The 19,828-nt window shown below is 46.4% G+C and overlaps 3 protein-coding genes across 4 annotated transcripts; all 3 read right to left on the reverse strand.

Moving 5' to 3' along the window:
- Positions 1 to 404: 404 nt before the first annotated feature.
- On the reverse strand, positions 405 to 2,993 carry fuom (fucose mutarotase). The gene is made up of 6 exons (XM_060073183.1): positions 2,833 to 2,993; positions 1,822 to 1,890; positions 1,623 to 1,693; positions 1,432 to 1,533; positions 1,153 to 1,226; positions 405 to 873 (listed from the first exon to the last, which is right to left on the reverse strand). Exons 1-6 carry the CDS (start codon positions 2,912 to 2,914, stop codon positions 804 to 806), a joined length of 468 nt encoding a protein of 155 aa, XP_059929166.1. The 5' UTR covers positions 2,915 to 2,993; the 3' UTR covers positions 405 to 803.
- A 2,315-nt stretch (positions 2,994 to 5,308) lies between these two features.
- Positions 5,309 to 12,360, reverse strand: fbxo28 (F-box protein 28). 2 transcript variants are annotated; one of them, XM_060072863.1, is made up of 5 exons: positions 12,129 to 12,360; positions 11,268 to 11,377; positions 10,486 to 10,624; positions 8,380 to 8,575; positions 5,309 to 7,788 (listed from the first exon to the last, which is right to left on the reverse strand). In XM_060072863.1, the coding sequence occupies exons 1-5, from the start codon at positions 12,321 to 12,323 to the stop codon at positions 7,241 to 7,243; spliced, it is 1,188 nt and encodes a 395-aa protein (XP_059928846.1). In that variant the 5' UTR covers positions 12,324 to 12,360; the 3' UTR covers positions 5,309 to 7,240. The 2 variants fall into 2 exon arrangements, with proteins under 2 accessions (XP_059928846.1, XP_059928845.1); XM_060072862.1 differs by having other exon boundaries at positions 8,341 to 8,575.
- A 1,161-nt stretch (positions 12,361 to 13,521) lies between these two features.
- Positions 13,522 to 19,768, reverse strand: polr1c (RNA polymerase I and III subunit C). Its single transcript, XM_060073185.1, has 9 exons — positions 19,616 to 19,768; positions 17,878 to 17,949; positions 17,684 to 17,791; positions 17,387 to 17,519; positions 17,142 to 17,276; positions 16,450 to 16,602; positions 15,656 to 15,805; positions 15,212 to 15,328; positions 13,522 to 13,984 (listed from the first exon to the last, which is right to left on the reverse strand). The coding sequence occupies exons 1-9, from the start codon at positions 19,685 to 19,687 to the stop codon at positions 13,866 to 13,868; spliced, it is 1,059 nt and encodes a 352-aa protein (XP_059929168.1). The 5' UTR covers positions 19,688 to 19,768; the 3' UTR covers positions 13,522 to 13,865.
- Between the last annotated feature and the right edge of the window lie 60 nt (positions 19,769 to 19,828).

Below are 19,828 nucleotides of genomic sequence, written 5' to 3' on the forward strand. Positions count from 1 at the left end.
GGATTATGTTCCCTCCGTTCCGTCCCTTTGTACAGTAGGCTCAGGCTCACTGGCGCCCTCTGGTGGCTCGGTCTTGAACTGCCCCCCGACCCAAAGCTGGAAGATTGGTGTATCAAACTAGTTTATAATGGAGTTTCCACACTCTTTTAGTTTGACATTCTAAACAAGTCTTTTTCAAGCTTATTTGACTTGTTTATTCTTGAATCTCTTGCCGACCAATCACGGTGGGTTTGAAAAATATTTTCCGTGGATATTTTCATGGATGTGGATCACAGCTGTTTGATTGCATTTCCAACAAAAAGTTATGGTTTACGATGAAAGCAAACAATTCCTCAGTCAGTACATATGCCTTAAGCAGAGAGTCGAGACATTCATTAACATGCCATGAACATGGTGAGGCGATATCAGATACAAGATGTTTTCCGCGTTAACGTTTTTTTATTTATAAATAACAATTCCTTCAACTCAAATTGTATTTCACCTTTATTATAAAGATATATATTCACTGTCACAATCACAGACAACGAAAAATCAAATCAATCTTCCTCAGACACACAAAGAAAGGGATGGGTAGCTGTAAGACAAAGCAGCATGTGAGACAGAGCAGCAGTAAGACAGAGCAGCTGTAAGTCAGAGCAGCTGTAAGTCAGAGCAGCAGTAAGACAGAGCAGCAGTGAGACAGAACAGCAGTGAGACAGAGCAGCAGTAAGACAGAGCAGCAGTAAGACAGAGCAGCAGTAAGACAGAGCAGCAGTAAGACAGAGCAGCAGTAAGACAGAGCAATCATCTCGTACGCTTCTCGTTCACTTCGTCAGTTGGTCGGCCGGGATGATGCCCTTCTTCAAGATCAGGTTACCGTAGTGAGACGTCTCACTGGATGGGACAGAACAGAGCCAGCGGTGTTGAGAACGATGAATGAACCGGGATCAGGGCTTTAAAATGCTTCCTTTGTTACAGCATAGCTAGTATAATTAATAGTTCATTCAGAGATATTATTGATTATTGATTATAGTTATTCAATCAACTGCAGATTGCATGTAGTGCATTACTTGTTGGGTGATGCTAAGGAGCAAAATAACATTTGTAATACCTTTTGTAGACAGTGTAACACAAAATGCAACCACTTAGTATATAAATTAATACAATCCTTACCCTGTTGCAACAACAGCAAACGCTTTCTTAGCACGCTGATAGAAGGCAGATATCTCAACTTGTTCAAGGGATTTCTAAATTCAGACAACAAACTACAGGTAGTAATTCAATAATCAACCAACGAATAGTTCCTACTCTACAGGAATACCTGACAAATACCCTTCTTGTATTGTAATGTGTGTTACAGAGTTGTGTTGATTTTAAACATAGTTGCCCCCTGGTATGGTGACTTCATCAAATCAGAGTTTTATCAACCATAAGTTGAGACTCTGGTCTTACCGGCTCCTGCAAAACCTGATTCACAAGATGGCTATACCGTCCCCATACAGGGACTTCCAGACCGCTCCTAACGTCTGCCTCAACCAGGGCCATCACTGCAGCCTGTACAGTCATGGAGGAAACGGGTGTTACTGCTTAATGCTGACACAAAGACCAGTATTTCATGTCATGATAACAATGTGCTGGCCTACCGGAGAGGAAACAAAAGTATCGAGAGGGAAAAGTTTCAAAATGGCTTCTAAAAGTAGAGGGATTCCCAGACCTAAAAAATAGTAAAAAATAATAAAAACAAAAAAAAGGCAAGTCAGTATCCTTACATATATTTTACTAAACCTCCTGCAATAGTTAGTACGAAACACTCCAATGTGGTTTAATAAGAGATGCACATACCGTCAGCCCTTATCTCCTTTGGACCGTGACCACACACAGAAGACACCGGGAAGTTGACATCGGCCAGAACTAAAAACAAAGTTCAACCACACAACTGCAGGGTCACAGAGAGCAGTGATCCACCCCTCCCTTACAATATGATGACCAAAGAATGATATGACGAAAATAACATCATGAAACGACCAATCATCATGTCTTCCCCTGCCATCATGTTATCAGGTTGTCTCTGACTGCAGCATGAGGGGTAGGTGATGCCTGTCAGGTAGGTTATGTCTGTCATGTAGTTGATGTCTGTCAGGTTATGTCTGTCAGGTAGCAGGTTATGTCTGTCATGCAGGCGCGTGCTGTCAATAAGGGCAGGTGGGGCAGCGAACTAATTGCAACAGCATGCCCCCAAAAAATAGTTCCTCAGTAAATCATTGCTCCACGTCTATTTTTAATAATTTGATTGTCACGTTAACTATCTATAGGCCTAGTTTCTGTAGGCTTTCCAACTACTTTTGTTCTGTTGACATCACATTTTGGATAATGGTTGCGATTCTAGTTGAGTTTGTACGTGTCATGCAATGTTGGGGCAGGGCAGCTCAGCGATTGCGTTCCTCCGTATGTTTATCGCATAACCCTGCAGGCTGCAATAGGGATTTCAATCCTCGCTAAAAGACGCCATGGTGGTAAAGTAGTCTGCCCCATGGTCATATTCTAGAACTGTTGTTTTAACTCGAATTATTCCGCCAGTGCAACACCACTCGCCATTCGGCGAGTGGTGTTGCACGTGTGTTTAACAGTGTTGGAGCTTCTGTTTATTCTTACTCATAATTAGTTTAATTAGTATGCTTAAAATATACCTCAAGAAATAAATACAAAAAAACATTAATCGTGGGTGTGGTCTTACGCCAGTAGTTTCTGCTGATATGTAGGCTCACCGCACGCTACTGCTGTCATGGTTTATGTCTGTCAGGCAGGTTATGTCGTGGATCTCAGGAAAGACGTGCAAAAACCATGCAGGCCTACCCAGTTCATCCCCGTGGCCCATCTTAGCGAGAGCGTAGAGCAGCTCTGGAGACAGCACCGTGGGAATCCCTTTCAGAACCATCTCGACAGCCGCGGTGGAGAGAGGAAGAGGTTCATAACAGCCAGGTCACCGGATCAGTGCGCGTCCTCTGATCCGTTCTGGCGGATGGGATCCGTGATGATCCAGGAAGTGAGGAGCTGACAGTGTTCTTATGCAGTTATTCAATTATTAATATGACGAATAAATTGATGGAACAAAGGTTTAAGTTGGCCTGATTATTGCATAGATTAGGCCTACCAATTGTTCCACTTACGATTACTTTGGTAATAGGTCTACTCAAAGTATGTTTGGTTACGCATTGGCCTGTGTGTTTAACGTTCAATATTTATTTATAAATAAAGCTAAAGGCAATAATCATGGCAAAAAAAAAAAAAAAGAGCCCATACAACAAAATATTTTCTTTATAACTTCCTTTTTGTATTTTGCTGGGACTCGAGTGGTATTCCGGACACCCTCGGGTGGGAATCGCTCTAGTCTAGGCCCGTGCGTGTGGGATCCTGGAGAGGCTAGTGCACCAAGGGACAATATCAAAGTGAGTGCCTTCGCCATCGCCGTCCCCTTCAACATGTATCAGTGGCGGTGGGCGCCCCTCCGTGAAATATTCACTTGAATGTATTAATCACTATTAATCAACTATTATCAATACGAAATAAATCAACAAAAATACAGCCGGCAACCATTTAAATGCGTCTGAACGTCGATGATTTGGGCTAGGCTAGTTATTGGTCATTCGAAATAAAGCCCTCTTTCAAGTCAGGGGCGCCGGCCACGTTGAAGTCAACGTAAGCTCGCTAACTTTTTGCTGTCTATCAACCAGAGACAGCTTTTCATTGGCGCAAGAAAATTCGCCCTCGGGCGAATTACTTTTTTGTTATCACCACATGATTGGACAATTCAGCGAATCAATCAAATAGGCTACCTCCCTCAGCAACATTCACTCCACACAACTACATGTTGAGAAGAGATAGATCGCTAACTAGCAGAGTTGTAAGCACTTTCCACCCTTTTCAGTCGAGGAATTGGACTCACCAAGCAATGTTATACTTAAAAGGAGCAAGTAAGTTGCATATTAATTTAGTATTTCGGCCTGTATATCAGAATAACAATGGGTCAAATAGCACTGGCTGGTGGAATGGCCATAAATTAGGTCTGTATATGCAGTGTAAGCTTGTCCAGGCCCTGCAAGTCAGGATTAAGGCTATGAATCTGAATGAACCCCCGACCCCCTGTGTATTACTGTGCCCCACCAACATTTTTGATCACCAGCCGCCACTTGTCAGCTCTGTCTCCTGGTCCGAGGTACCCGCTCTGTCTCCTGGTCCGAGGGGCCCGCTCTGTCTCCTGGTCCGAGGTGCCCGCTCTGTCTCCTGGTCCGAGGTGCCCGCTGTCTCCTGGTCTGAGGGGCCCGCTCTGTCTCCTGGTCCGAGGTGCCCGCTCTGTCTCCTGGTCCGAGGTGCCCGCTCTGTCTCCTGGTCCGAGGTGCCCGCTGTCTCCTGGTCTGAGGGGCCCGCTCTGTCTCCTGGTCCGAGGTGCCCGCTCTGTTTCCTGGTCCGAGGGGCCCGCTCTGTCTCCTGGTCTGAGGGGCCCGCTCTGTCTCCTGGTCTGAGGGGCCAGGAGACTCTACAATAAGATGCGACAAGTTTTTTGTCTCCCTATTGAAATGTGGTTCAAGAGACTGAAAGCCAGCTCCGGGAGGATATTGAATGCAAATTAAAATCAATTAGGCTACGGGCCCTTGAAGATTCGGGTCCCCGTGGTGTTAGGGCCCGAGGTGCTGTGGATGAACACATGAACCGACCTGTTCTGTGGCCTTGGTATATACTATTTGTTTAACGACATCACAAAGATAATACCTGCATGCTTTCGAATTGAAGAAATGTCAACATTGAAACCGATGACATGAAACTAGAAACGGGCAGATTATCGCACACATGTTAAATCAGTTGAACAAATTGCTGCAAATTAAGGTTGGCTCGACATCCTCCATGAAGCCAGTGATACTTTTTTGATGTTCCCTCTGTTCCATCCCTTTAGAGGCTCACTGCGCCCTATGGTGGCTCGGTCTTTAACTGCAGTTTCCACAGACTCTTAGTTTAACATTCTAATCAAGTGATTGTCAAGCTTTAGATGACTTGTTTAGTCTTGAATCTCTTTCCGACCAATCACGGTGGGATTGAAAAAGCCATGGATATTTTCATGGATGTGTGAAAATGGATCACGGCTGTTTGTTTGCAATTCCAACCAAAAGTTATGGCTTATTTGTTTCCCCGCATTAACGGTTTTGGACAAACTATGTGTTTAACATTATAGCCTACTCAGTGTCAGATCTGTGTACTGACACTAACTTACCAACACAACTGAATCACTATATACATTAAATATCTGCATTTTTTTTGCAAAAAGATACACACCAAGTTTGTACTAGTTCAGACACGTCTAGCCAAATGTTAACTAGGATTTTAATAGGTTTGTACATCGGTCACAGTCATGTGCACAACAAACCCTAGTTAGCCAGTCTGGCTATCTCAAAAGATCTTCTTTTTTTTCTTGGTATACACACATGAAATAATTCACAACCTACACTTTGAAGTACATGAACTTTACAGTACAGTAAATTCTCTAAACTGAGACGCAGTCTCAAATTAAGCCACTAGTTAACATGTTCTCCCTGCCCAGTGTGTGCCCGGATTAAAGATTAATCACACTTGTGTCCACCGTTGTGTGCACTGCATTACCCAGGATACATTTCTTCCATGACTGACTCAGATCATCAGATAAACAAAGGGGGTCAAAACAAGACATGACTATGTTCCTGTTGCGATATGGGCTCAGCTGACCTCACAAGGAAAGAGAATAGGCTCAAGTGGATTCGCTTAGCAAGAATGGGCGCAAGGAAGTTAATTACAATGTGGAGACCTAACTGCAGGAACAGCACCCCCTACAGTGTGAATCAAGGTACTTCCCTTTTAGTGGCCCGGGTGATATGCAGGTGAAGTCAGTCAGTAACACACAGAAGATCACATCTGACGACACCTGACAAAATCCCACTTATCAGGTGAAGCACGCAGCAAGCTGTAGTTTAGTGTTGGTTTACTCCATTCTTGGGTTAAACATGTCAAAGTAGTTGATTGTGAACAACCTCCTTCCAAGTTTGAACAGACATTTAAAAAACAAAACTTTACAGACGCCCGTCGCTGAAAGCTTGCCAATCATGATTAAATAGGGGTTAGCATTACACACAAATCATCTTGGATTCGCTGATCGGGGGAGAGCGATCTTTAGACCGATTCCACATGTATCTCTGTAGCACTACATGGTATGTAGTGTCGACTTCCCATCACGTATACATACAGATGCCAAACACCATCAGCGGACCCCAACCCCGCACTCTTAACCAACTGAGAAGGTGTGTGTGTGTGTGTGTGTGTGTAGGCACAGTGGGTTGAAACAGACGCAGATTAACAACGTTGAACAGGAGAGTGGTGCTGAGAGGTACCAGGTTATGAGCAGGTGTCTACCTGTCGGTTTTTGGAGGGGCTTGACGGGTCCTTAATTAATAATAAGGAAAGAAATATATTGCACTCTAGATTAAGGACACGTTTTTTTATGTGAAATAATCACAGCCTTGTTTCGATATTTTCAGGTCATGAATTCTCTTGACTGCTTAACATTTGCCAGCTTTTGTGCAAGTGTGTGTTGGGTCAGTATTTCCCCAAATGACTGACAAGTGTCAAATGTTTCTCTGTTTGATGCACCAGCATGGGTATGTTGACCAGACGGTCGACCAACAAACATTTCTCTCAAAGGGCAACCCAACAGTTGAAATGAACGGCAATGAACATTTTTGATTGTGATCACAGTTCATTCTCCGACATCTTCATTATTTAGTTACGATGGTAAAACACAAAGAAGCCTTTGAAAAAAATAATAATAGCGACCCTCTACTCATGATCACGGAACTCTCCTCTCACGAAGGAGTGATTTAAAACACATTGAAAGCTTGCGGGCCCTCAAGGCCGTCAGATCCTGGAGAGCTTTAAAGGCTCCATGGTTCAGCCTCAGAACGACCGGCCCGGCACGGCCAGAGACATGCTGGTGGCGAGGAGGCCAGTCCACTGGAGGCCCAAAGCTGGGAGATGTTGACACGTTTAAAGCATATGGGGGGGGGGGGGGAGAGAAACCCAGAGCCTCTTCTCAGGAACGAACAGCAGGGGGCGGCGAGGGTAACGGCCATGAAGGGGTACTTCTTCTCTTTTTCGGGTGCAATCCATTCACCCCCTCAAAATAAAATAAAAACACAGAACACGACGGAAAAAAGAAAGCTCTAAAATGGCGTGCAGCGTCCGCTCATTTCTTGCTGCGCAGGCGCTTGGAGTGGCGTGGGAGGTCGGCGCCCTTCCTGCTGCGCTTCAGCGCCCCCCCGCCCTGGCCCGCCCCCTCCTGGCCAAACAAGCTGGCCACCGCCGGCCCGTTTGACGCCACGGCGCCCGCGGCAACGCCGGAGGACGCGAGCGGGCCGCCGCCGGCGAGGGAGGAAGAGGAGGCGGCGGCCGACGTGGAGGCCACGGCCACCGAGCCGCCGGGCTTCCCCCCCGACCGGGGCGCCACGCCGGCGCCATTGTCCATCAGTTCCCGGAGCTTGTGCTCCAGCTCGGCCAGGCGGGCGTTCTGCTCGCCGATGACCTGCGTCTGCTCCAGCAGCTTCTGCTCCTGGTCCTGCAGCTGCTTCTGCTGCTCCAGCTGCTTGACGCGCACCTCCTGCACCTCGCGCCGCAGCGCCGTCATGGAGGCGCCGTTCACCTTCACCTGCTGCTGCACCTTGGTCATCTCCGAGCGCGACGGCGTGTTCTTGGCCAGCAGCGACATGGTGGTGAGGGAGGTGGAGGAGCCGGCCACTGGAGGAGGGGTAAAGGGGGGGGGGGGGGGGGGTGGGGGTGGTGGGGTAGAGAGGGGAGAGAGTAGGAGCCGGATGAGGAGGAGAAGAACGCGGGTATGCATGTATGTCTGTGTGCATGCAGGGTTAGTGGGAGGGGTTAAAGGTCAAGTATGTAGGATTAAGTGGCATCTAGCGAGAGGATGCAGAATTGAAACCAACCGATTCTAGATCAAGTTAACGAAAAGAAAAACGCTTATTTTCATGTGATAAGACACAAATGAGAACAACTTATGAATATTACATTCGTTATGGGTTTATTAAATCAGTTCCGCCAGAAGCCACTCAAATCCTACACACTGCCGCTTTCATCACAACGTACCCATTTAAAACGTTTAAAAAACAGACACCGAAACACATCCCATCGCAACAACAAACTAGCAGATGCATCCCAAACCACCCAACAAACAAACCCCCACCAGCAACGCCCTCCCCTGTTCCCCACCCCTCTCCTCCTCCAACCTTCCTCCACGTATCCCCCCAGAGAGGTACAGCATGAGAGTGGTGGTCCTACCTTTGGCCTTTCTAACGCGCTCAAGCTCGTGTCCGTTACCTGGAGCAGAGCCCATGAGGCGGCCCGAGAGGTCCGCTCCGGGCAGACGCTTCTTCAGGATGGGGACGATCTTCTCGTCAAAGTACTCCATGGCCATGGAGGAGATGTCGCGCAGCTCCTGCAGGACCTCGTGGGCCCGCTGGGGCGCGCGCGTCGAGTTCACGTAGCGCAGCACGCGGTAGATCTCATCGATCACCTACAGGAGATGTTTAGGGGAGTGTTAGGGGATCGAACTAGCAACCTTCCGGTTACCTCCTGAGCCACATGCCGCCCGGGGGGGGGGGGGGTGGGGGGATCACCCAATACAGGGATGGCTGGGAGGGCAATACGAGTCTACGGGGCAGACATGGTAGCGTAAACAGGCAAAACAGAAAAGGTTGTGACTTTTCTTTTAAATATTTTTTGGTTCACATAAGGGTTGAATAGCTCTATATTCGACAGCCATCATTTATGTAGTTTTTGGCTAGTCACATGGGTCTCTGGGTCCCTCTAAACACAAAACAGTTCTAGTGACCCTCATCGTCAAACCGCTTATCCGGGCGATCTGGTCGCCCGTTCCCACTTTATCCAATCAGGAAAGAGAACTCCACCAGGAGGCGGTCCACTTTAAAAGGTTCACAGTAAAGCAACCAATACAAACGCGGCCGATTAAAAAAAAAAACAATACCGCCTAGCGTAAAGAAAACTGCTGAAGAAAAGAAAGCTGCCAGGAAAAAGACAGACAGGAGTCATGCAAAACCCACATTTATGCTAACATGCTGGAATTAAGTAAGGTTAGAAAATGATAAATACTGTTGTTCCGAACCAGCCATAGCTGTGAGCTAGTCTAATGGGTGTCAAGTCATTTTGCCGGGACTGAGAATGTATACCTAGACTCCCCTTACTGTACCCCGGCCCGCCCCTCCCTCACCATAGAGGGGCTTTAGATTTATTAACTAAATTATTTAAAATGTTTTCCTTGCATGCATATCAAATATGGCCTGGTAGCCCTTAGAGACTGTACCTGTGATTAAGGGCTACAAAAATAAAACAGAATTGACTTGAAGTGAAATGTGAGCCGCTAGCCACCGAGGATCATACTGAACCTCTGGGAAACCAGCAACAGAGAGGAGGACTTGGTGGACGGGGTCCAACAGAGGAGCTCGGGGATATTCCTAACATTCCCATCTGGGATTCATAACGTTTCTTATCCGCTGTGGAAGGACCAAATATAGATATGGAGGTCTACAGAATTAAGCGTCCAACGACTCACTTTACACACCCGACTGCTTTATTGTATCAAAAATAATGAGAAGTTCAAAGAAGGAACCGGTCTTTTAAGTCAATGACCGTATTGAACTTTTATTTAAAAAGAGGAAACTTTCTTAGAGGAAGGAAGTATGGTGAGTTTAACACTCCTTTAAAAGACTCATTGCTCTTGATTCCGAAATTCCGGTTTCAAGAAGAACTAGAGAAGAGAAAATACTGCGACAGTCATGGAAAAATGGGATTTCACTGAGAGATCCTAAGAAAATACCTTCCACTGCACGGTTGGAGTTAGTTCACGGCCCCATGTCAAGTGGGAGTTTTCTCGCAGCTGCAGTTTGCAAGTGGAAGCCTGTCTACTTAGTTTAAACAATGTGTCGCCTCAGCAGATCATTCTGGAAACACGGGATATGAGCACAGAGCGCCAGACAGCCCTTCCCTGGACAGGTATCTCTCCTGCTGCGAGGACGCCCTCTCCTGGTCAAATCAAAGTACTACAACGATGACCGCATTTTACCAGGACCTGCGGTTGTTCTTAAAATAGAATAGATATGCTTTTCCATTACCTCTGTACTCAAGACTGCAGTAAGCAGACTATGGACAACTCTATCTAATAATAGAGATTAAATATTTTATTGCTACAAAAAGAAAATTATATATATTTTGTATTTATCTAGTGCATTTCTAGAAACTCAAAGAAACCAATTTAAGAAACTGTAAAAATAATATGTTTGATAAAATGTCACATTAAAACATTTAAAAAGCAAGTGAGGCGTTTTATAAGTGAAATGAGGAGGACGTTTAGCTTCCGCTCGCAGCGGTTTACATTCTTAATTAGCTAGCGGCGTTAGCGTAGCTCACCTTGCCGGGGATGAAGCAGCACAGGTTGGAGTCCACGTACTTCATGAAGGTCATGTTGAGCAGCGACAGCCGTGTTTCCACGGCAGCCAGGATGTCGGCATGGCGAGCCAGCGAGTGGTTCCTCCGCTCGGACTCTCGCCTAGCAACCAACGACCCAGGAGTCAACACAGGCTAGCAAACATGGCTAATGCATACATGTCCCATCAGTGATACATCAATTATACTCTATATATATCTATATCTGACCTTATTAAGGATCAATAGTATGGCGGTGCACCATGTTTGACTATCTTTAAACCAGAAATACATCATGTCTACGTTCGGTTGACTCTTGAATCACCCCCAGGAGACCTACTACTATACGTCAGTAGTCCTAGACTTGCTAGTATAAGTCAACAGTCCTTCCCACTGGGTTAGCTCTTAACTAGGCCTGGGGTTGAGTCTAACCCAGGCCTGGGGTTAAATCTAACCTAAGCAATGGGGTTAAATCTAACCTAAGCATGGGGGTTAAAGCTAACCTAGGCATGGGGTGAAGTCTAACCTAGGCATGGGGTAAAGTCTGACCTAGGCATGGGTCTGAGTCTAACCTAGGTATGGGTCTGACTCTAACCAAGGCATCGGTCTGAGTTTAACCAAGGCATGGGGCTAAATCCAACGTAGGCAAGGGGGCTAAATCCATGCCTAGGTTATGGTTTTACCTCGGCCTAACATAGGCCTGTGGTTAAGCCTCAATAGTTGATTGTCAGGGGAGTAGGGACACACCGGGCTGGCGTCGGTCTTACCTGGGCAGCTGGGCCTTCACCTGGCGCTGGCAGAGGCTGTGGTAGCGCTCCACACGCAGGAAGCCCTGGTTAAGGATACGCTGACATATAATGTCCATGCGCCTGGACACCTGGAGAGTAGACGGTGATTAGTTGGGTGTTTCAGGTTTCTGAAACACTTTGAATACATGTTTTCCCACCAGAATACTTGAAAAACCAGCTCAACCCCTACCCCAGCAGGCATGATAAACAAAGGACCCCTATAGGATGATCCACGGTTTGACGGTTGGGTTATTTAAGTCTAAACTACATCACCCCCCCAAAAGCATTGCGGAAAAACATGCTTCCACTACATCACCCCAAAAGCATGTTTACATTGCGTTGCATGGATGACAGCACTGGAACATACATTGATGTCACAAAAACTGATCGGCGACTCTAAAGAGAACACAGAATTACACCAGAGCCCCGTGTTAGGGTACAGTGAGACCCACGGAGGGGGGGGAACAGTCGGTAAGGATGTCAACAGCCGGGATCGGGTTCATCGACGTTGCACGGCAAGCATTTGGGCCCTTGTTCCCCTGCAGCTGCCAGCGACCAACCCGGGCACGGGTCCGATCCCAAGCCCGCACCAAACCCGGGCACAGGTCCGTCCCCAGCACCGCAGAATAGTCACGGGTCCGACCCCAGCACCGCCGCACAGCCCCGGGTACAGCACATGATCTGGTTCTACTTCGGCCTTGATGTAATCCCCCTAGATTTATATTAAAAAAAACGGATCTCCGCTCGGTGAGCCCACATCGCTCGCCCCCGGCCGGGCTGCTGCAGACGCCCGGTCTGTTGGTGTTGTGTTTGTGTTGTGTCTGTGCGTTCGTCCCTCACCGCGCGGAGCAGGCTGATCTCGTCGTAGGACATGAAGTTCAGGACGGTCTCGATGGCCACGATGGGGAGCCCCAGCAAGGGGTTGTTCTGGTGCTGGTGGTCCGGCGGCGGGCTACTGGAGAGCCGCGGTGACGACGAGTCGGAATCCTGGGAACAGACGAGGCCTCCATCGAGTCTCTCTACGACGGCCGCCATCTTCGTTTGCTCGGAGGAGGTGGCGGAAGTGACGTAGGCGAGTCGAGTTAGTATATTGGGGGGGGGGAGGGGTCGGGGGGCGTCTTCCCCCAGAGGGGTCAAGGCGAAGGACCCCCGGTCCCCTAAAGTCAGGACGACCATTGTGTAAAATCCATGGTATAGAGAGCACACCTTAAACAGTTGGTTTCAAAGGCCTTCCCAGGCCTCGGTATAAAGATCCCCCAAACTCTAATGTGGAACAAGAAATGTTCCTGCTACTTATTTTTTTAATATTTATATTTTTTCCTTGTCTTTATTATTTTATATTATATTGTTGCTGCTGTGTGGCTGTTTTGGAACCAAGACTAAGAATTTTACTCTTGTGTACTTGTACAATAAGATAATAATACTAAAAGTAATTCTGAAATACTCCAAAACCCCACTACTCTCATGGTGCAGATATGTATATTTTCACACCTATATCTTTTTAAGTGACACTCTAATGTCCTATCTGCAATTAATAAGTAGGTAAACAATGTCTGCCTTTGCTTGAAGCACACTAAAGTTATGGAAACTGTGGTCAATATGCACGTAGTGCAGCAATCATGAAGACCAGTGGAAGACTTATTCAAACAACATTTAGCCTCAGGAGTTCTGGATTATATTCAGATCACTGAAAGATTGAATATATAATAAAATATAAAACACTTATGGAATACATACTCAGAATGATATTGTTGCATTGTAGATAAAGACTTTCTTCACTGTAGTGTGTAGGATTTAGTCACATCTAGTGGCAGATCTCAGATTGCAAATAACTAAATGTGATGAGGTAATTTATAAATTGTATTTAATTCAGAAATTTGTTATTAATTAAAAAGTTATGTTCGCTGGGCCATTTTAGAAATATAAGGGGGCTGTGTGGAAGAGGAACAGCTCCCCAAGTAGATATAAAGGGCTCACGCCAAGGTAACAAAACAATTATTGTTTTCATGGAAATATACACAAATTAAAACATTTATTAATATTATATTCCATTTCTGCTGTTGCACTATAGGCCACTACATTCTAGACATTGCACCTTGGATAACACATTCGAATTGTACTGCCAGTATAAATGTTCTTATTAGCTTGCTATCTTACCATTGCACATTGTGCTTAGGCGTTGGACCAACCACCCTGTAATATCATCATGGCGACCGCGACGAGACCATAACTCTTGAACCACCATAACACCAGCCTCTTTATTCAGCATCCATGAATCAACATATCACCTAGAATGCAGTCAGCCAACTTAAACAGTCAGCCAACTTCTGTCGAAGCTGAGGAGATCTCCCAGAGAAATACAAAAACAAAGCGCATATTTACATTTTATATATCGGTACGTCCACAAACCAAGCAGAACTCGCAGGTTAGTAGAGAAATCCTAAACTACACTTCCTAAAGCACAGCATTGTCTCCTGGAAGACCGACCAATGAGACGGGCTGCAAGCACATTGTGACCACCTCATTGGTCGTTCATTCCGTTTGTGGGCGGGACTCGGGACTCTGAGTGGTTCCTCTTCATTCCATGTTCGAAGTGTTGAGCTCATTGAGGAACCTGGAGCACTTAGTCATGAGGACTTTGATGGCCTCTGTGACCAGAACATCCGGAGGCAGCACTCCAGATGACTCCACGGTGACTAGGGAGAAGAAAGGAGACGTGAGAATGGAAACAAGACAAAACAAAGCAATAGTTGTCAGTAGTACCTAATAACACCCAATCCGGAGGATTTGAGAGGACTTCCGTTCCCGGGCTAGAACCGGAAGTGGTGCGTTTGCGTAGAGTGTGTTAAACAAACCACAATTAACCCACTATTGTTTGATAGTGGGCGGAAGTGGTCGTTTCGGAGAAACCGCCTAGGCTAATTCATATTAGAATTCTTAAAAAGTTTCCAATTCTATGAAGCTATTCTATTGTCTTGAGACACTTTTATAATGGTATCGTTATATGTTTATGAAACACTGTGGATATGCTTTTTATAAAAGTGTGTCAAATTATCTTGTGGACACGGAATGGTATATACGAGAAGCAGCAATTATTATCTGTATTTTTATTATGCGATTAAATATATCGGCCCATACTATTTAGATGGTAAAAATATTTAACAAGAGTAGCGTTTACATAATGGGGGATGGCTCAGTGTGTCTAATGTCTATTGACAGCCTAAGCTGATTTACTGTTGCAGTATGCTATCTGAAACGGGGGTTGTTTTAGGTGGTTTCTTCAAAATAGCATGGTAGCTGAAAACACTTTAATCATAAATGGTTGAAATACATGTGAGAGAAAGCCTTTAACGTTAATGCATAATGCCTACAATCAAAATAGTATTCAACATTAGATCATTTATTTATTTTAAACGGGCTACATACTTTAATATACATATATTTTGCCCGCTACAGCCGCGTAGTAGGCACAGGTGTTCTGCACCACGTTTCTGAAACAATATACAACTCTTAGGATTAACTCCCTCAGGATAGACCCTCTGGACAGCTCGACCATAAACCACAAACCGTAAACTATAAACACGGGGGGGACGCCCACTGGAATGCTGCAAATGACATGTATGAAACACACACAGGGGGGAGCCCCCACCAGAGCTAATGAGTGAGCAGACTTGACGGAGTCGTCAAGTTTTTTTAAACACACTATACGCACACACACCACTTCTGGTTCTAGACCGGAAACCCAGATTGGGTGTTATCATATATACTACTGTTGTCTATTTCGACAAACAGATAAACTGTATCTGAAAATAAAATCAATTAAGAACCATACAACCGCGATGAGCACAGTTGAAGCGACGCCGTCAAGCCGAGATGTATTCGGTGTCAGATCGGATGTCTAAGACTCGGGGAGGGTAACTTACAGATGAAGTGGTCTCGGACCCGGGCCAGCTTCACCAGGTTCTTGAGGTCTTCGTGGCGGAGGACCTCTCTGCTACACGTGTCCAGGCGGCTGTTCACCACCTTGGCAAACTTCTTCCCTGAACACCAAACCACACCTCTTTAGTTTAGTCAGACATACACACTGGATTCAGTCACTAAACGAGATTAAAAGATATGTCAGTCTAAGGTCCAAGTTAGCTGTGTATTCTCAAAACAAAGAAATATCGGCCAGCAATACAAGAAAAAAAATGAAACTGTAATAAAATCAAATCAAATAAATATAAATAAATATAATAAATAATAATCATATTTTATACAGAATCAAAGTGAGGATGTTGGGAGTCATGGAAGAGCCGCACTTTATACTGACTGAAACCGAATCAGAGTGCATCATGGGAGTTGGAGTCCCGGGGGGGGGGGCCTACCGTTACGGTCCTCCAGCTCCATGACCCCGCGGGAGAAGCAGCCTCGGAGGCGCTCGGCCTTCTCGCCCTCCACCGCCTCCAGCAGCGAGATCTCGGGCAGCAGCCGGTAGCTGGCCGTGGCCACCGGGGAGAACTTGGCGTGGTCCTGACCTGGGGGGGGGGCGGAGATGGTCGGTGAGACCCCCATTTCCAACCTGGTTGTTTTGTCATTCAACACAGTGCTTCCCAAGTGCTTCAAGGCTCATTGGCTCGTTATCCCCCAGAATCATTGATTGATTAGTCAACTTTAATCCAAAGTGATTTACAATGAATTCAGATGTATGTCATTAAGGCGCACGTAGGTAATGCTGTTGTTATTCTGGGCGGCATGTGGTTTAGGAGGTAGAGCAGGTTGGCTGGTAACCGGAAGGTTGCTAGTTTGATCCCGCGGCCCCCCATTAGCTGAGTATCGAGGTGTCCCTGAGCAGGACACCTGACCCTAACTGCTCCTGACGAGTTGGCTGTGTGTGAATGTGTGCATGAATGGGTGATGTGTTACGCAATATTGTAAAGCACTTTGATAGGCCACTGGTTAGAAAAGCGCTGTATAAATGCAGTCCATTTACCATGCTCTGAGCATCTTAGCTCTAGGATGCCTACAGACAGGGCTGTAGACCTCAGGGATCGAACCCGGTGCCTTTTGGCTGGTAGTCCGACACCACTCGAGTATCCATCCGCAGCCACCTGACCTAGCGCCCCAGCTGCCACTGCTGCCTCTCTCTTAGCTACCACGGCCAGCGTTAGCGCCTGCTCACCGATGCCCTTGACGCAGTGCATGACGATGTCCAGCTCCTGGCCCGGGCGCAGCTGGGCCAATAGGATGTCTCCATGCACCGGGCCGATGTTGATGTCTGCGAACACGTCTGCCTGGTTCCCGATCGGAACCCACTTCATGTCCTTGGAATACACTGAGAGAGACCAGCCTGTTACTATGTCGTCTTTACCAGCTTTAAACATGAATTCAATCAAGTAGTATTCATTGCCCCCCAAAACTTAATGCATTAAAACATCTTTAACAATGGGAAATAGTTGGGAAACCAAAAGTTGTCTTAAGTGCAGTTGCTAGCAGTGAGTATGGCTTTTTCACCTTAATGCTTTCCATATTCATCAGTTTAAAGTTCAACCCAGGTAGAGGTACAGGTAGAACGAGATGGATGTACTGACCCAGGTTGGTACTAGGGTGGTGTTGTAGTACAGGTAGAACCAGGGGGCTGTAGTACTGACCCATGTGGTTGGGGTAGGACCAGGGGCTGTAGTACTGACCCATGGGCTTGAGGTACTGACCCATGGGCTTGAGGTACTGACCCATGTGGTTGAGGTAGCACCATGGGGCTGTAGTACTGACCTATAGGGTTGGGGTAGGACCAGGGGCTGTAGTACTGACCCATGTGGTTGAGGTACTGACCCATGTGGTTGAGGTACTGACCCATGTGGTTGAGGTACTGACCCATGTGGTTGAGGTAGAGCTCTCGGGGGTCCGCCGAGTCCTTAGTGGCGCGGGGGTTCCGGCTGCACTTCACCTTCAGCTGCAGTTTGATGGTGTCTATCTCTGAGCCCTCCTCGTCATCCTCTCCCTCGTTGCCTGGCAACATAAACACAACCAGAGGTTCCAGAAGATACCGCAACACAACACAACAAGGGGTCGCAGGAGATCCAGAAACACAATGAGAAGAGTAAATCAAATGGTCTTACCGGCATCGCGGTACTCAAAGAGACGCGGGTCTGCCTTGATGGGTACGAGGCCCAGCCGGTGAGCCAGGATCTCATCCTGTACGATGGACGTGTTGTTGTAGATGAACACCTTCTCTACCGCCATGGTCGGCACCTGGGAGGGTCAGGACAGAACCGGTCAGAAGACAGAAAGAGCCTAGACAATGTGTAAATATAAAGGTTGTGGTTGATTTACAGAATATATTTTTTTCTTTTGTAAATGTACATTGATGATAAACTACAAGTATTTAGTATTATGGTATAAGTATGTAGTCACACCTCCGCCAGTAGTATCCGTCTAAAGGCGTTGGCGATGGAAGCGTCTATCCCGACCATGTCGAACTCCATGGTGTTCTCGGCCATGTCCACGATGTCGATTCTGAAGTTCTACAATAACGGGGTCGTACGGTACTTTAATATCCAACCAAATCACTATGAATTGAACAACATTTAAAAGTTATTCACCCGCTTACCTTTTTAAAGTCAGCCATGTTCCACGAGTCATCGTAACCCGGGTAGTTTCCTGGGTAGTCCGTCGTGTGAGCCTGAAAATGAAAAATACAAAAATAAAATACAAACTAGACATGTCGCCACAACGGCATTCTGAAGAAAATGTGTGTGGTTGCATGAGCTAAACTTGTTGCGTGCGGAATATTCCTTGAGCAATCAAACACAATAAGGCCAGCAAGGCTAATAAGCCAAAGCATAGCAAGTTTCAAATCCCTTGGCCACTTTGAAGCAGTAGTTTACTTTTAGAGATCTGCCTCACGCAGTGTTTATACGCGTACCAACTTTGAGAACTCTGTTGTTCACCTTTGAAATGGCTGTCCAAATGTACTTTATTGAGGGATGTATTAGGCGCTTAACAGCACGACATGGTTTCCCCTTATTCTGTTTTCATCCCCCTCCCTGCCAGAGGACTGTCTCTGACCCGTACTGTTGACTGATCATAGTCAATATGATGACACATTCACACCTTTGGCTGCCAGATCCATTTCTGTCTCTGATCCCCACTTTTAGTGGCTCAGACAGTAAATACGTTGATTGATCTCCCAGCCAAACATCAGTCTCTATCCCCCAAACTACTCTCAAAGAGTTGATCAAAGCATTGATGTGGATTCACCTTCACCCTGTTCTCATCCTCCTCCCTGCCAGACCTCTGTCTCTAGTCCCCTGTTGTGCTTAAAAGAATAGATCAACAGAGCGTAGGGGTTGGTATTAGCATCAAAAGGCCCTTCCCTTGTCTCACAGCCCAACGATAGATCCCCCGCAGACCAACAAGTCTGGGTGCCCACCCGGGGTCCCCGGTATCACACCTGGCCAATTGTTCAACCTTCAGTGGGTCTGGGATTGGTTTGATTTGAATAATGGTAACCTACAAGGAAATTAAGTAATGATTGGAAGGTAACTGATAGCGCCGTCCCCGTCATGCGTTTTGATATACTGTGTTTTGTGACGAATTAAAGAGAATAGTAATGTGAGAGCACACAAGTTTAACACGCAAATATAGAGAATCAAAATAACCACGGAGAGCATGAGCTGGTTGTTTTGGGTTTCCTATCCTTGGGTATCCTGAGCACCATAACTAACTAACTAATATTAAACAAATTAATTAAATGTCATGATTGGTCTCTATAAGTGGACGCTCACTTCATTCTCATAAGTGATACCCAACCTTTTGGTAGCGGCTTGGTTTTTAAACCTGAAAAACCGTAGCAGATAATAACGCAAAATGCAGAGGAAGAATAACAGTCACAAACATGACAATAGTGTGGCTTGCTAATAATGTTCTGTCCCTTAGTAAGTAAGGGGAGGAGTGACCTGATTCGACCAATGAGTGGTGGTCCCGTTCCTGTCATCTCTAGTGATGGTTAGTTACTGGTTAATGGTTATGTCTGCCACTGATCATCTCCTTCCAAGAGGTCGACTACTCATCGCTCAACACTCTGATGCAACACGTTTTATGGAATAACACCATCTAGTACAGTCCACAAAGCCCAATGACACACAGAAAGCTTGAGTTGATAGAGAAACGTCAGACCAGAGACTTTACGCACGTTAACATCACTCCCAGCACGTTTATTTGCCAATGTGCATGGGTTGCCAGAGGGATAAACAGTCTAAACTAGCGGACAGAAGGCCTCACAGAAGCCGGGATCGACCAACCAACCCCTCGGTAGGAGTAGGAGAACCAAACATGAAGTGCCTTACATTTTTTACGCCAAATTCTTGCAAAATCACCCGAGTCCTGATCTCTTCCACGATGCTCATGGGTGCTGCCATCTTGTCCCCCTATTTACCGGAGTGCACAAACCACGCCCCATTTCAGATGACGTCGACAAGGGAACGCCTAGTTTGGTGACGCAGATGCTCCCCGGGAATTCATCTCCGCGCCGTAACCCGAGTTGCCAGATTGGGCCAGAT

Source organism: Gadus macrocephalus, chromosome 15, assembly GCF_031168955.1.
Source record: "Gadus macrocephalus chromosome 15, ASM3116895v1".
Classification (NCBI taxonomy): domain Eukaryota; kingdom Metazoa; phylum Chordata; class Actinopteri; order Gadiformes; family Gadidae; genus Gadus; species Gadus macrocephalus.